The sequence below is a fragment of the Hippopotamus amphibius genome, chromosome 5 (genome assembly GCF_030028045.1).
Source record: "Hippopotamus amphibius kiboko isolate mHipAmp2 chromosome 5, mHipAmp2.hap2, whole genome shotgun sequence".
NCBI classification, from domain to species: Eukaryota; Metazoa; Chordata; class Mammalia; order Artiodactyla; family Hippopotamidae; genus Hippopotamus; species Hippopotamus amphibius.
Genome location: NC_080190.1, coordinates 84,237,677 through 84,255,314, shown reverse-complemented (window position 1 = coordinate 84,255,314; position 17,638 = coordinate 84,237,677). Strand labels below are relative to the sequence as shown.

General features: G+C 40.9%; 1 protein-coding gene across 1 annotated transcript in view; it reads left to right on the top strand.

The window, feature by feature from the left end:
• The first annotated feature begins 3,715 nt into the window (after positions 1 to 3,715).
• The window catches only part of ERO1B (endoplasmic reticulum oxidoreductase 1 beta), a 56,320-nt gene continuing 42,397 nt past the window's right edge, over positions 3,716 to 17,638 (top strand). The window contains exons 1-2 of the mRNA XM_057734429.1: positions 3,716 to 4,022; positions 15,552 to 15,671. Of these exons, the coding sequence (XP_057590412.1) occupies positions 3,921 to 4,022; positions 15,552 to 15,671 (222 nt within the window). The 5' untranslated portion in view covers positions 3,716 to 3,920. The remainder of the gene's footprint in view (positions 4,023 to 15,551; positions 15,672 to 17,638) is intronic.

Below are 17,638 nucleotides of genomic sequence, written 5' to 3'. Positions count from 1 at the left end.
AGGAACTGCCATAGACTCTGGATGACTCACTCCGGACTACAGGGATGAGATAATTCGGCCATCCTGTCATAGAAGAAGCGAGATATGGAATGGAAGGCAGGGGAGGGGAAACAAAGGGACAGGAGAGATGGGGGAATCATTTGTATTTAAGGGCAAAACGGAAACTGCAAAAAATATAAATCTGTTTTCATGCATGGTGTCAGTGTGACTACGTGTCAAATATGAATGTTATTAATCTTGACTTAGGCACATTTTCACACTATTCATTCCAAAAGCTGAGGCACACCGAGGTCATCCACAGCTGATTCTGTTTGATTCCATTAAGAATCACTGAAAATACAGTCATGGCCGGCCCTAGTGGCATTACCATCTAGACTACGATTGCTTCTGCAGGTTAACTCCCTCCAATAATCTGTCCCAACCAAATCAATTCTAAGTTGTCATTGTTTGCAATGAGGGAGTTGTACTGATTGACTTCCTAGCTGGCCCTTCTCAGATTCATAGATCTGGGAGGTCTGGAAATGCTTCCGTTTGGAAAATGTGGTCAATTTTTCTACACCTTAGTTCCAGGTAATTAGGGTCATCTAATCCAGATGGTGTTGGTAAATCAAAAATTACATCAACTACACAAGGCATGTTGTTGCTATTTCTGGGCTGCCAGTATCCTGAGGTGTGCTTCCTGGTCTGCATTCAGGGCATCTGGGATAATTTAACGAATGTGTGAATATACGCTGAGGTTAAAAAAAAAAAGTATATGCAAAAGGAGTACCCGAATAAAACCACGACTTCCTGAAGAGATCATCTGTTGCTTTTGTCTGACCAGCATCTTTCCCTTCTTTTAATGATTGAGGGGAGTAGCGCTCACTGTTCATCTGTGTAATTACCTCTTGCTCATTTCTTGCAGTCTTGTGGAGTTGTCAATTAAAGAGCTTGCTCCCTCCCCTCAAGCTAAACTCTAGCAGAAATTAGAATGTTGATAGGAAGGACCAAGACAACAGTGATTGGAATTGATCAGTCCAATGGTAGCGTGCTGGATGAGATTCTCCTCCGAGTCCCTGATTACTGTCCTGATGGACTTGCCTTTCCAAAGGTGTGAGTGGTGAAATCTTCCTCGGTACTATAAGCTATTAAAATTCGCCATTATTTAAATTTTTTTTTTCTAGCTAGAGCTGATTTTTGTGGCTTGTAACCAAAGGGAATTAGTGCATGTGCTTTACTTCTGTTACAACTTCCAACCATAGCATTAGGGATGGAAAGGTTTAAACTGCACATCCATGAGAGGACCCGAGAATAAAGATCCATCCAAGGACCTGAGATTTTATAACAAGCAAATTTATAATCCACTCTTTTTAACAACAATACAAATTTGCCAGCATTTTTTTTTATAATATCGTCCCAGGAATTGTGTGTTACCAATAACATTAAATGCAGAACAGAGACGAGGACTCTTCTTTTTTTAAGAACTTTGAGATACAGTTAACAGACATAAACTGCATATATTTAGAGTGTACAACTTGGTATCCCAATCTCCCAATTCATTCCCCCCCAACCCTCCCCGCTTTCCCCACTTGGTGTCCATATGTTTGTTCTCTACATCTGTGTCTCTATTTCTGCCTTGCAAACCAGTTGATCTGTACCATTTTTCTATAGTCCACATATATGTGTTAATACACGATACTTGTTTTTCTCTTTCTGACTCACGTCACTCTGTATGACAGTCTCTAGGTCCATCCATGTCTCTACAAATGTCCCAGTTTCATTGCTTTTTACAGCTGAGTAATATTCCATTGTATATATGTACCACATCTTTTTTATCCATTCATTTGTTGATGGACATTTAGGTTGCTTCCATGTCCTGGCTATTGTAAATAGTGCTGCGATAAACATTGGAGTGCATGTGTTGAGAGATGAGGATGCTTGAGGAAAGTCCACTGGGTTTGATAAAAGCTTTAGCAGACTGATGGGGACTGAGCACGTTTCTATGTGGGAAAGAGGGAAATGGAGGGCAGAAAATAGAGGTTTGGCAAAGAAAAGAAAAGGAGGGATGGAAAAGAAGTTGGAAGAATCAAGTAAAAATTTTTTGTTTTTAAGCTAGGGATGAGCTAGACATGTTTAGAGGCAGGAGAAAGAGGTGCTGAAGACGAAAATGAGAGTGGGGCTGACTTCTGGGCATGGGACCTGTGCTCAGAAGGGCCCTGCCCTTGGCTTTAATGCTCTGCTGTCACTGTCTTGAAATTCTTACTATTTTTTGGGCCAAGACCCTGCATTTTCATTTTGCGCTATGAAAGTGCTTCATAAGATATAACGCACTACGTGTAGGCTGATTAATGCCCCCCCACCCCAAGTGGTCCATGCCCTAATCCACAGATCCTGTAAGTATGTTACCCTATGTGGCGAAAAGGACTTGCAGATGTGCTTCTGTTAAGGATTTTGAGTTGGGAAGGTTATTGTGGATTATCTAGTGGGCCCAATGGAATCACAAGGGTCTTCACAAGGAGGCGGCGGTAGAGTTAGGGTTAGAAAGAGGAAGCATGTGACAACAGAAGCAGAGGGAGTGAAATGTGATGCACAAGAGCTAAGGAATGCAGGTGGTCTCTAGAAGCTGGAAAAGGCAAGGAAACATTGTCCCCTAGAGAAAGCTTCTAGAAAGAATGCAGCCTTGCTGATCCAACTTGGACTCCTCATCTCCAGAACTGTAAGATAATAAATTTGTTTTAAGCTACTAAATCGGTGGTAATTTGTTATAAAAGTGATGGGAAACGAATGCACACTCCATAAACGTAAGGTGATGTATTACTAGCTTACAAGAAATCAAGGATATTAAAATAGCAGCTGTCATTTATTGAATATTTCTTTTGTGCTAGGCACCACACTAAGCCCTTTATATATATAATTTTATGCAACCCTAGAACAATGTTTGAGGTGGGTATGAGTGCACTTACAGACGGACAAACAAGCTCTGAGAGATTAAGTAACTTGTCTAAAGCCACTGTTAAGTGGCTAGAATGTTCTCGAGGTGGCAGCTGAACCCAGTTATCACTCCACAATTTTCTGTGTTCATCCCCATTTCCAGATTTTATTATGAACTTGGGTTTGTTCCCATTCTTCAACGCGCATTGTTTGTGTGTGTCCGCACAGGGATGGGAGCTGGACGTGGCGGAAGACGACATCCACGGCCGGAGCGTATACGATGAAGGAGGAACCGGAGCCATCTCCACAAGTCGCAGGTGGTTCCCACGGTAGATGTGAAGCTACAGAAAAGCGGATGAGACAAAGCAGGCGCTTGACACCGAAAGACGAAGAGCCCCCGTTTCTCATCTGCGTAGATCCTGCGGCGAAGCCTGGAGCCTCGCGGCCGAGCGGTGTCAGGGGAGCAACCGCACAGGGAGGGGCCCCTCCGCCCCGTTTCCAGGAGCAACTGCCGAGGGAGGAGCCGCCCGCTGCGTGGGAGGACGCTCCATCCCAGCCGCCCGCACCGCCTCTTGTTTTGGAGGCTCGCGTGGTCCCCCATCATTGGCCGCCGCGCAGCCCGGGGCCCCGGAGTGGCGGGTACTGTAGTTCCCGGGCTCCCCCCCCCCGCCGCCGGCCCCGCCTTCCGGCTGGAGGCACCCTCCGGGCCGCGCGGGACCACAACTCCCACAAGGCCTCGCGCTCGGAGGGGGGGGGGCGTGGCCGGGCGCAGGGGAAGCCGGGGGCGGGGCCGCCTGGGGGATGAAGTTGGGGCGCTCGGCTTGCCTGCCTCACTCACCGCTGCCGGGCGCCGCGGCGGAAAGCGATCCGTGCCTCCCGAGGGGCGTGCGGACCTCCGACACTGGAGTCTCTCGGCCGCCGGGAGCCGTCCGCGTGGGTCGTCGCCCGGGCCGCCCGCCGTTCCCCGGCCCCGAGGGGCCCGGCCGGCCGCGGCGCGGGGAGAGGGCAGCATGAGCCGGGGGGCCCGGCGGGCCGGTGCCGGGCAGGGGGCGGCGGCCGCGGTGCAGCTGCTGCTCACCCTGAGCGTCCTCCCGAGCGTCGTCGAGGTCCAGGTGAGCCCGAGTGATGGCGGCGCGGGGACCCCCGGCCGGACGCCGGCGGCGACCGGGCCGCGGCTGAGGCGCGCGCAGGGGCCGGCGGGGTTTGCGGCGAGCGGAAGAGACGGGGGGCTGAGCCCCTGGGGGTCGAGGCCGGGAAACGCCCGCCAGCCGCCTGCGGGGCGCGGGGATGGCGCCGCTCGCGGGGGTGGGGGGGGGCAGGAAAAAGAGGAAGATGGTGACGGTTCCCCGAGGTGTTTTCGTTTCTATCTTTCTGCTGTTTGAGCGGCCGAGCGTGTGGCGGGAGAGGGGACGGGAAGGGAAGGGGAGCGCGCGGAGAAATGGGGAAGCCCTCCCCGGGGAGAGCCGGAGGGCGGGGGCGGTAGGTGACAGACCCCGCGACCCTGCGGGGGCCGAGTGCATCGCGAGGGGACCGAGATTTCGCGTCCTCGACTTTCGGGGCTGGAGAGCCCCTGGCATCTTCCCCCTGCTCGGGACCGCTGTGTTTTTACCCAGCTTGTAGGCACTCGTAAGTGGTATCGCCAGGTGAGCCCGAGTAGGGGGTCGGGGGTCAGCGTGCGGCCTCGGGGCTCCACCGGCAGTGAGGTGCTGGCTGGTAAACGGGGGTTTGGGGGTTGCCTTGGTGAGGCGGACCTTTACAGAAGGGTTCTCAGGATGCTGGAAGCCAGAGGGTTAGCATCCCAGAGCCTTTTGCCTCAAGAAGGGTGTTTGCTTTTTAATACGGAATCTGAATAGACTGCTGCCAGGTGCTCTCTCGCCTGCGCCTGCTGCAAAGTGGCCGGACTACTAGGAGCAAAAAACAAAAAATAAGGTGTCTCAGGTGGCCCGCTAATGAGGGGAGACGTCGGTTGAAGCAATTAATGCTGATTGTTAAGTAAAATTGAAGATGACTGTGCGGGTAACCGTGTAAACATGTTTTTCTGACTTTTTATTCAGACACTTTTTTTCAGAGCGTTACGGTGTTCTGAATCCCTGAGTGCCCAAGTATTCAGTTTCTGCACCTGTCTGAATATTTTGCAAATGAATGATGTGATAAAAATAAAAGGGGCAAACTTTTGGTTGGGAGGGTGGGAGGTGTTAAAAATGCAGATTCTCTGGCTCCATTACCGGGTGTTCTGATTTAATGCATCTGGGTGTGAACAAGGAATCAGCATTTTAAACCAGCCTTGCAAGTAACTAATGCAGTTACCCTTATAACTATCGTTTAACCCCAGTTGGAAACACTGAAATAGATAGTGGCAATCTGGGCATCTACCAGACTTACGAAAAGTATATTTTCCAAATTGTCTTTGGCAAAATTATTTTCTAGTTATTAGTGGGCTGTTTCTTTTTGAGTAGAATTTACATTTAGATATTTTTCTCAAATTTGATTTTTCTTATTTTCTTTCTTTTTATATAGCATATATTAAGTGTATACTGTATCACCAGTGTAGGTTCCAGTCACTAATTATATGTATTAATACTTTATAACTGCATGCATCCAAATGAATATATGTAATTTAAATTTCGTTTTGTCCTAATGAATATATATAGTTCAGCAGTTAAAGATTTGTGCATATTCAAGGTAGCATTGTGCCAAAGAATCCGCAAAAATGAATATGAATGGTTTTTGTTTCCAGTAGTACTTTGTAATATGGTGTTGGATCATATTTTAGATAGTACTTTAATCTGTAACGTGTTTAAATATACATTACTTCATTTTATTTGACACATCTGTCGGGAAGTTGAGGTAACTGACATTAAAGAGCTTACATGATTAATATCACACTTGTTAAGTAAGTGAACAAGATTAGACTGGAGCCTGAGTAGGCCTCTTTCTGGTCTATCCAGTGCATCTCCGTATGCTTGCTTCTTTGTGGTACAGAAGTAAGGAAGAGGGAGACCAAGGAAAATAAAAGGGTGGCACCAAGCCAGTTCTTTCTCTTCTCTTTCATATACTAAATTGGAAGAAAAACAGTAAAGAATAAAGGGAAGAATTCTATTTTTTGAAAAATACTTCTATTCACAAGAAGTCAGTTAAGGAGATGACTATATTGAATATTATCTCCTTACATTAAAAGCATAAAATTATTTTTAAACACAGGAAATGATAGGTGTTTGTACATCACATACCCCATGTACTTATAAATAAAATGCAAATGTGCTTTGTAGTATGGCAAAACACTAGGAACCAAAAACGTAGTGCATACAAGTGATATAAAGTTAATCTTCCTGTAAAGAAGTAACTTCAAATATTTTTAAAAACTTTTTAAAATGCATTTCTGAGGTGGCATGAAATAAAGGAATATATAAAGTTCCCCCCACCCTCACCAAGATGGAAAAGCCAGAATCTTGAGACTCAGACAGTGCTGCTTCAGCCCCATTACCTTGACTTCCCCCCAACTCTGAAGACCCTGAGCTTCTGCCTTAACAATTGCATGGAGTAGAGTGAACAAGAAATAAAGCCTGTGTCTGCCCAAAGAGAGGGAGATAAAAGGAGGCCCCACCATAAATCTTGGGCTTGGAGCAGCTACATCTTCAATATAAGGGTAAATGAGAAATGAAACCCAGCACAAGTAAGGGGAAAGTGAAGAAACTTGCTAGGGGAAGGGAAAACAAAACAACAACAAAAAACCTACCTTGAGAATTTGTAGCCATGAGCCAGCCCTGACACAGGACAAATTCATGCCACCTGCGCTGGAAAATTTTCAAGTAGAAAATTTACTTTGTAGCAGTCTCAGGTTGGTGTACTCCCAGTTTATTGGTGAAAGCAAATACCCGTCCCTTCTGGAGGAATTTATTTACAACCCAGGCCCTAAAATATTCTTGAAGATAAAGGTCAAGAAGAATAAGCTAGCAGTCAAGAAGTCAGAAAACACACAAAGACCCCATGAATGAGATATTAGAAATCTAGATTATAGAAATAGACCTGTAATGACCTTAGATTTTGAAAATATCAGAGAGAATTTAAAATCACTATGTTTAATGTGTTTAAATAAAAAGACTTGGAAGTATGAAAAAGAACAAGAAATTTTGAAGAGTGACTCAAAAGATTAAAACGTACTGAAATAGAAGTTCTAGAGATGAAATTAACAACTCTGTGGATGGGTTAAGTAGCTGATTATACCCAGCAGAAAAAATAATTATTAGACAACCATCTTATGTCCTTTTCTTTCTACTTTATCCTCCAACACCTCATTTTCCATTCTCACTTTTAGCTTCATGCTTCACTAATAGAGTTGGAGTAATAAGAATAATTATTCCTGTCCACCTACTAGTCTCTGGCCCATATATTCTGACTTCCTGTAGATTACCGTGGATGAACTCTTTGTGCTCTTATCAAAGGCCAATCCCTCTACTTGTATTTTAGTCCCATTCCTTCTTTCCAGTTCAAGGACATGGCTGGAGCAAATCTTCCCTTTCTCTCCTGGATCATTGTTGTTTTTTTTTTTCCTTTTCTAATGGACTGTTACTGTCATAAAACATGCTGTTAATTCTACTATTTTAAAGTTCTTTCTTGACCCATCTGTCTCTTCTGACTCTGCTCAATTTTTCTGTTCCCCTCTATAGGAAAACTCCTCAAAAGAGTTATCTTTATCTTTTCTATTCTGATCATTTAGCCCATTCCAGCCTGACTTTTGGCTCTACCACTTCTCCAGAACTGCTCGTCAAGGTCACCAATGTCTTCCTTGCTGCTAAAGGCAATAGTTTGGTAAAGCTAAGATTTAAAAAGTTTTGGCAGAGTTTTTTCACAGCTCACTGTCCTTGAAATATGTTTTTTGGCTCCCAGGATAGTATACTTTTCTGATTTCCTCCCTGTCTTTGTACAGGCCAGTCTTTCACAGAATCCTTTGCTTGTTCCTCTTTTCTGTGCCTGATCACTAATCGTTTGAACCTCAGGGTTCAAATCTTGTACTATTTCTTCTCTCCACCTTGGTCATCTCAGAAGCTCCAAACTAAGATTCTCAGCTCTAGATCCGTACATCCAGCTACTTTTTCAGTGTCTCCACTTGGATAATTAATAGGTATCTCAAACTTGATGTATCAGGAACCAAATTCCTGGTTACTTTTTTCTCCTCAAATCTGCCCTTCCCACAGTCGACTCGCCCTTAAACGTACGCTGCAGCCAAGCTGACCTGCCTGGTGTTCCTCAAACACGGAACATGTGTTCTTGCATGGAGGCCCTGGGACTAGCCGTTTCCTCTGCCTAGCTACACTCTCCTCATGTATTCATGTGGCTCATGCACTCACTCTCTTAGATTTCTGTTAAAGTGTCACCTTATCTGCCACGTCCACTTACCTAAATTGTCGTCTTTCCTGACCATGCAACATAAAAGAGAAGCCTTTTGTCCTCACCTTGTTCTCCGTATTCCTTGTAGCCTCAGCTGAAAACTCTCTAAGCGACTTCCTATCTCACTCAGTGTGGTATACGTAATACAAAAACATACTTGCTCTTTGTCCCCTATTCCTGCAACAGAGCTCCTCAAACCCTTGCAATTTCCTGAGAAATAAGAGTGCCCCTTTCAGGGGCTTCCTAGGTGGCGCAGTGGTTGAGAATCCACCTGCCAGTGCAGGGGACACGGGTTCGATCCCTGCTCCAGGAAGATCCCACATGCCACGGAGCAACTAAGCCCATGTGCCACAAGTATTGAGCCTGCGCTTTAGAGCCCGTGAGCCACAACTATTGAGCCCACGTGCTGCAACTACTGAAGCCCACAGGCCTAGAGCCCATGCTTCGCAACAAGAGAAGCCACGGCAATGAGCCCGCGCACCGCAACTAAAAAAAAAAAAGAAAGCCCTTGTACAGGTAAAAAAAGACCTAACACAGCCAATAAAATAATAAATAAATAAATTAAAAAAAAAAAGAGTGCCCCTTTCAGTCCTACCTGAGTTTATACTAATGAGGTGACTTAGGTGGGAACCCTAGAGAGCTTCAGGATGAGCCTGGTCCAGAAAGGGCAGGTGCTTAGAGGATTGGAACTTCGGGCCCCACCCACTGACCTCCAGGTTTGGTAGAGGGGTGCTGTAGATTGAGCTCTGTGAAAACTCTTAAAATAGTGAGATTTGATGAGCTCCCAGGCTGGTGAACTTGCTGGGAGGGCAGCGCAGAGGCATGGAAGTTCTGCACTTGTACCCCTCAATACCTTACCCTGTGCATCTCCTCCACTTGCAGTAAACCAGTAAAAGTTGAGTGTTTTCCTGTGTTCTGTGAGCCATTTTAGCAAATTATCAAACCTGGGAGGGAAGCTGTGGGAACCACTGTTTATAGCCAGTCAGTCAGTACAGGGGTGGCCCAGGGCTTGGGACTGGTGTCTAAAGTGGGGGTGGTCCTATGTTACTAAACCCTTAATCTGTGGAGTCTGCTCTAATTCCAGATAGTATCAGAATCGAATTGGGCACCCAGTTGATGTTGGAGAGGTGGAGAATTGGTTGGTGTGAGAAAACAGTGGACTCAGAAAAGCCAAAATCTTAATAATGGTACCCTAATTCTCCTTTTACCTACTACGTGGTTTTCCTTGTTTCTCAGAGCTGTTGGGCAAGCTTACTGCCTGAGGGCCTTTGCATTTAGTATTCAAAATGCCTGGAATGCATCCCCTCCCTCCCCATAAAGTCATGTTTTGCTCCTTCCCCTTTTTAAGTTTTGCTGAAATTTCATTAAGACCTTCTATAACTATCCCTCTTTAAAAATTTAGCAGCCCCAATTCTGTAATACCTGTCTCAATTCTCGTTTTCCTCCATATCACTATTACCATCTAAAAGTCTCTATACTTATTCATTTTTTTTTCCCCTCTCCTATGAGAATGTAAACTCCTGGAGGGCAGATTTTTATCTGTTTTTTTCTCTTTCTTCTAATATTACATTCCCAGTAATTAGAGCAGTGCAGGGCTTATGTCAGGCCCTCAGTAAATGCGTTGGATGAATGAATAAATGAATGGAAAGGAAGTACAAATAAATTATTCAGAATAAAGTCCAGAAAGATAACAGGATAGTAAATGTTAGAGTTTTAGACACGCAGGCTAACACAGCATTGTGGGTTAACTATACCCCAATAAAATTTTTTTAAAAAAGAGAAAAAAAAAAACATGGAGAATAGAGTAAGAAGGTCTAATATGATAACTGGAGTTCTAGAAGAGTGAAATAGAAAAAGGAAAAAGCAATATTGATTACTGCATGTCAATATAAAAAAGATAACAGTAGAAAAATGAACAAAAGATATGAGCAGACATTTTACACAAAAAGAAATACAAATGTTTTAAAAAACATTAGAATTTTTGTGCTTCATCAGTGCAAAAAAAATCAGATACTCTTTCATGCTTACTAGATTGGCAAAAATTAGAACATAGATTAATATAAAATATTAATGAGGATTTGACTCAGCAGTAACTCGCATCCACTGTTTAGGGTATAAATTGGTACAACTGTTTTGGAAATAAGCTTGCCATTCCCTGGTAAAACTGAATATGTACTTATTATAGTAATTCTACTCCTAAGCATATAACCTGGAGAAAGTCTTACACACATATATATTCAGGAGATATGTACAAAAATGTTTGTATAGCATTGTTCTTTAGCTGATTTTGGAAATAACCTAAATATGCATTGTATTAGTTTCCTATTGCTGCTATAACAAATTTGCAAACTCAGTGGCTTAAGATAACACAAAGTTATTATCTTATAGTTCTGTAGACTAGAAGTCTGCAAATTGGTCTCAAAGGTGTGATAAAGATGTGAAGAAGGCTGCATTCTTTCTCCCTTTCTCTAGGGGAGAATTGTTCCTTGTCTTTTCCAAACTTCTAGAAGCTGTTGTGTTCCTTGGCTTGTGGGCTCTTCCTCCATCTTCAAAGCCAGCAGTGTAGCATCTTCCAGTCTCTCTCTGACTCCGACGCTCCTGTCTCCCTCTTATGAAGAACTTTGTATGGGTTCCACCTGAATAATCCAGTGTAATCGATCTTAAATTGCTTAACTTAATCACATCTGCTGTGTCCCTTTTGCCACATAAAATAACATAGTCGCAGGTTTCAGAAATTAGAGCATGGACATCTTTGGGGGGTCATTTTTCTCCTTACCATATAGGTCGACAATAGAACAAATAAATTGTGATATTTTCATATAATGTAACATTTACAGCAGTGAAAATAAATGAACTACTACAAAACTCATCATCTTGAATAAATACCAACATAAAATGTTAGCAAAAGAAGCACGTCACATAACAATTCACACATTAGGTTATATTAATGTTAAAGTTCAAAAACAAGAGAAAAGAATGCTCTAAGTATATTGTTTAGGAATACATCATATGTGATGAAGTTATAAAGAAAAGAAATTAACAAAAATAAAATTTTTACCTCTAAGAGGAGGGAGATGAATGTAATTAAAAAGAGACTTCAAAGATACTGGCGGTATTCCATTTCTGTTTATAAATTTTATTCAGATATGATTGGTATTATATCCGTTTTTGGGTGTAATGCCAAAACATAATGATTTGATATTTCTGTATATTGTGAACGATCACCAGAATAAGTCAACATCCATCACCATACATTATTAGAAATTTTTTTCTTGTGATGAAAACTTTTAAGATTTACTTTCTTAGCAAGTTTCAAATATATAATACAGTATTATTAGCTGTAGTCACCATGCTGTACATTACCTCCCCATGACTTTATAGCTGGAAGCTTATACTTTTAACCCCCTTCCTGCATTTCACTGACCCTCCTACTCCCACCTCTGACAGCACCAATCTGTTCTCTGTATTCATGGGCTTGGATTTCTTTTTGTTAGTTTTGTTGTTGTTTTGTTTAGACTCCACGTGTAAGTGAGATCATATGGTATTTATCTTATTTCACTTAGCATAATGTCAAGTTCCATCCATGTCGCAAATGGCCAGATTTCATTCTTTTTCATGACTGGATGTATTGTGTATATATATCACATTTTCTCTTAACTGTTCATCCATCAATGGATACTTAGGTCACTTCCATACGTGGTTATTGTAAATAAATGCTGCTGTGAATGTGGGGCTACATATATCTTTTCAAGTTAGTATATTTATTTTCTTCAGTCACATAGCAAGAAGTGAAATTGCTGGATTGTGTGGTAGTTCTATTTTTAATTTTTTTTTTTGAAGCCTCCATACTCTTTTTCCATAGTGGCTGCACTAATTTACATCCCCACCAACAGTGCACAAGGATTTTCTTTTCTCCACATCCTTGCCAACACTTGTTACTTCTCTTTTGTTAATAGCCATTCTAACAGGTGTGATCTGATATCTCATTGTGGTTTTGATTTTCATTTCCCTGATTATTGGTGATGTTGCACGTTTTCATGTACTATACCTGTTGACCTTCTATATGTCTTCTTTGGAAAAATATCTGTTCAGATCCTCTGTCCATTTTTTAAATCAGGTTTGATGCAGTCCTACTTGTTTATTTTTACTTTTGTTGCCTTTGCTTTTGGTGTCAAATCCAAAAAGTCAACAAGACTGATGTCAAGGAGCTTAACACCTGTGTTTTCTTCTAGGTGTTTTATGGTATCAGGTCTTATGTTCAAGTCATTGATCCATTTGAGTTAATTTTTGTGTATGCTTTAAGATAGTGGTCCACTTTCATTCTTTCACATGAGGCTGTCTTTTTTTCCCAACACTGTTTATTGAGGAAACTATCCTTTCCCCATTATATATTCTTGGCTCGGTTGTCATAAATTGACCATATATTCATGGGTTTCTTTCTGGGCTCTTTATTCTGTTTTGTTGATCTGTATGTTTGTTTTTTTCTGCCAATATCACACTGTTTTGATGACTATAGACTTTTAAGTTTATTTTTTATTTTATTGGCTGTGTTGGGTCTTCATTGCTGCACACGGGCTTTGTCTAGTTGCGGTGAGCGGGGGCTGCTCTTCATTTGTGGTGCGTGGGCTTCTCATTGCGGTGGCCTCTTTTGTTGCAAAGCATGGGCTCTAGGCACATGGGCTTCAGTAGTTGCGGCACATGGGCTCAACAGTTGTGGCGCACGGGCTTAGTTGCTCCGCGGCATGTGGTATCTTCCTGAGGCAGGGCTTGAACCCATGTCCCCTGCATTCGCAGGCAGATTCTTACCCACTGCGCCACCTAGGAAGTCCTAGGCTTGTAATATAGTTTGAAATTGGGACACATGATGCCTCTAGCTTTGTTCTTTCTCAAGATTGCTTTAGCTATTCTGGGTCCTTTATGGTACAAATATTTAGGACTGTTTGTTCTATTTCTGTGAAAAATGCTGTTGGAATTTTGATAGGGATTATATTGAATCTTTATACTGCTTAGAGTACTACGGATATTTTAACAATATTCTTCTAATCCATAAGTATGGAATGGACTTCCATTTATTGTATCTTCAATATTGTCCATCAATATATTATAGTTTATAGGTCGTTCACCTTTTGGTTAAGTTTTTTCCTAGGCATTATTTTATTGTTTTCAACACAATTGTAAATGAATTGTTTCTTAATTTCTCTTTCTGATAATTTCTTATTAGTGTATGGAAATGCTATACACTATTTTTGTATATTGATTTTTGTATCCTAGAACTTCCAGAATTTGTTTATTCTAACAGTGTTTTGGTGGAGTCTTTAGAATTTTCTGTGAGTAATATCATATCATCTGCAAATAGTGAGAGCTTTACCTTTTCCTTTCCACTTTGGATGCCTTTTATTTCTTTTTCCTGTCTAATTTCTTTTTTTTTTTAATTTGGTTATACACAAGTTTTTGTCTTAGTAGTAGTCTTTAAGAGTTAGAAACAAGTGCATGGTATTTTTTATATACCTTACTCCAACCCCTGCCACAGTTAAATTCTTAAAAATACTGTGGTTTACTAACTAAAAGTCAACAATTTAAGAAAAATTTGTAAGAATGAGCAGTCACTGGGTAAAATGTTTTTAAAGGCTAGAAAGATTTTCGGTGTGTATTTTGTTTCCTTTTTTTCTCCTATTATTTAGGGGCTTGAAATTTGAAGTTTTGTAAGTAGTAAACTTAGAGCAATGGAATGAAATTAGGTGGAGTTAGTGACAGGATCTTTGTAAGTGGGGTAGCAAAACATAATAGAATTTCAGAGCCAGAGTATTTGATAATGGTCCCTTTTCTTTATCTCAAGGTAATATAGCTCTAACTCTTTATGTTGTAGGGAGTTTGGGGACACACTCCTAGAGAAAAAGTATGAGACAGAAACAACTGGGAAGTTTCCTTTTTTTTTTTTTTTTTTTAAATCATTCTTTGTATATATTCCTCTTGTGGATCACATGAATAACCTTTAACAGACTGAGTTCCATTTTTGTTTTTAAATTTTAATTGTGGTAATTGTAGGTTCCATGCAATTGTGAGAAATAATACAAAAAACGTTACTACCCTTTACACTGTGTCCAGTTTTTCCCAGTGGTAACATTTTGTAAACATATAGTGTAATTTTATAAATAGAATATTGACATTGATACAGTCATTTGTGTCTGTTTTACTTGTTTCATTTGTGTATGTATGGATTACTTCTATACATTTTTATCACACATATAGGTTTGTGTGTCCATCACCACAGTCAAGATACTGAAAAAATTTCATCACTGCAAGGATCCTTTCTTTTGCCCTTTTGTAACCACACCTACCTCCTTCCTACCCTACTCCCCAACTCCAGGTCCCATCCCCTACTCCAGTCCCTAAGCACTGGCAACCAGTAATGTGTTCATTTCTAAAATTTTGTCGTTTGAAAAATGTTACGTAAATGAAATCATATGGTATGTAACCTTTTGGGATTGGCTTTTTTTTTTTTTACTCGGCATAATTCCATAAAGATTCATCCAAGTTGTACATGTTAATGAGTCCTGTTTTTAAATTTAGTTGCAGAATATTTTATGAGATTTTTGGACTGTGAACTCACTTTGTAAATATCAGTTTCTTTTCTTCGATTAATGTATACTTTGAGTAGCAGATAAGAGCATGTGTTTCAAAATACAGTAAGACTTGGGAATAAGTCTCATGTCTACTTTGGAAAAATGATTTTAACCTTGCTAAACCTTAATTTCTTTATATATAAAATGATAATAATACCATTTCATAGGGTATTTAAAGAATAAATGAGTTAACATAAGCGGTGCTGTTAGCATCATGCCTGTCACATAAGTGTTCCGTAAGTGGCAGTCTGAAAGGAAGACAGAGTTACTGTAGCAATATTATTACAGCACGTGATTTCTAGGTTAATCTTGGAAGAAGTTGTGTTAGCATTCCAATGACTATTTGGATTTTATATATGTTCAGGTAAGGGAGAAAGCATTCAGTAGCTTTCTTTTTGACCACTGAACAGGAATGTTTAGTTCTTCAGAATGGGTATATCTAATCCTTTTATTGCTCTTTATTTAACTGACCATTGTAAAAAGTGACTGCTTTAAATGTTACGTGTCTTAATCAGCAAATACTAGCTAAGTTGAATGCGTCATTTATCTTTTTATGTAATAGTACAGATTTGTTAAGGTTGAAATATCAGTAATTTACATCTTTTCAATTATACATGTTTCTTCGCCCAGGTCACTGGAGTCCTAGATGACTGCTTGTGTGATATTGATAGCATCGATAACTTCAACACCTTCAAAATCTTCCCCAAAATAAAAAAGCTGCAAGAACGAGACTATTTCCGTTACTACAAGGTATGGTTATAATTTTAGATTCCATTAGTACTGAAGATTTTTATATAACTCTCTACAGGTGTGACTCTTACGACTTTTTTGAAAACTCATTTCTATTCTTCTCAGCACCCCATGTATATCCTTTATCATTGGAATGTGTTAAGTATTGCCGTGAAAACCTATGAGTATTTTTGAACACTAAGAATCTGAACCCCCTTTCTGTGTTTGGGGAATTTCTCGTTGTTCAAGCTGGGTTTTGAGGCAGAGACTGCTTCCTCTATAGAAGTTGAAAATGCCCGGGACTTATTTTGTCCACCTCCGTTGTAAATTAGGTTCTGTCATCTAGACACACCTACCCAGGCTTTGAGTTGTGCTGACGGCAGAGCCGTGTGCTGTCACTGCTAGCGGTGCACAGTTCCACAGCAGCATTTGTTGGGTAGCTCACTGGGATGGGTGGCAAAGCAGCCTGAGGATGGAAGCAGAACAGTACCCATAGTAAGACTGCAGCATTGGTTCTTAAGTCTAACAAGAGTCCACTTTAGGCCTTTACAAAATAACCAGTGCTGGTTTAAAGGCAGTAGCAATAACAGAGATTCAAAAGAACAATAGTTTAAAAGCTGCTGTTGTGCTTTTTTGCCTGTGTTCTTTCTCAGTATTCAGTTGGGTGTATAATTTCTTTGATTTTCATTTTTAGTTTATTTTAAAAATTGAGCATGATCTTATCCTGTTTCTGTATAGGCTGTCTTAGTCCTTTAAGTATTTTTGAGGGTTTAAACATACACTATTTGGACAGTTTTAAGTTGTGCAGAAAGATAAAGTCAAGACCTAAAGATTTGGAAACCCATCCCCTTTTCCCATCAGCACCAAGAATGTACAGAAAAGTGAATGTTGTTCCTCTATAAAAAATCCTTTAGGAATGCAGATTCCATAAACTTATTTCAAAAAGAAATCTATGCCTAAGCAAACTGTTGTCTATTACTCTAAACAGTTTACATACAAACAACACAGGTTAGAACAGCTTCTTCTAGTTCCCGCTCCTAAATCTGTAAGTCTGTCTGCATTTGTAATTTCTTTCTCTTGCTTCCTTTCTACTGCTAGGCTTAACCATATGAAATTGTTGCTTTTAGAGGTCAGAATGGTTGAATATTGCCAGTTTCATCTGGTTCAGTCTAATACAGTGAAGGAAGTGTTCCTTGCATCAAAGACCGTCCCTTCACAGAACGTCCAGAGCACCTGTGCACTCAGTATGTCATGGCGTCACTCTTTCACTCCTCCCTTTTGGGCTTGTCTCTTCTGTTTCTGTATCCCCACAGGCCTGGTCAGTAGTAGGCACTCAAACATTTGAATAAGTGGATGAATATCTCATCATTACACTGAAATCCTGTTAGGTCAACGTTATCCACATTTTCCAAAGAAGAAACAGTGGTTTAGTTACTTCTGTTGACTTACAAACAAAACAGAAGTTTTGTTAAGAAAAGGTGTGGAGCAGCTCACGAAATTGAAAGATAAGCTGAAGAAGCATATTTCAGAAGAGACAGAAATTATAGCAGGAACTAATGACCATTCTCTTTATGATACCACCAAAATTTTGGATTAAGCATTTTCCCATATTTTTATATTATACAAGAGTCAAATTTCTGGGAGAAAGGGTCTAAATTGGTCTAGGTGGGGTCAAGTAACCCCACCCCCTGACTAAGAGAATTTGGTTAGTAGTCCTATTTGCATTTGCATATTTGCATATTGTTTTTCAGAGGGAAATTAGGGGATGTTACAGAAGGAGGAAAAATGAAAGTTGAGAAGGCAAAAATAACAATGCAGTCCTTGGCTAGCCAACATACATCCTTATACATGCAATTTAAAAAATGTTCCAACCAACATAATAAAATTACTCTGTATGTGACTGGAGTATATTCATACTCTCTCCCAAAGGAGGGTAATGCAATGAGATAGTTAATGCAGTTAGCTTCAAGTCTAGCATATTTGGGTGC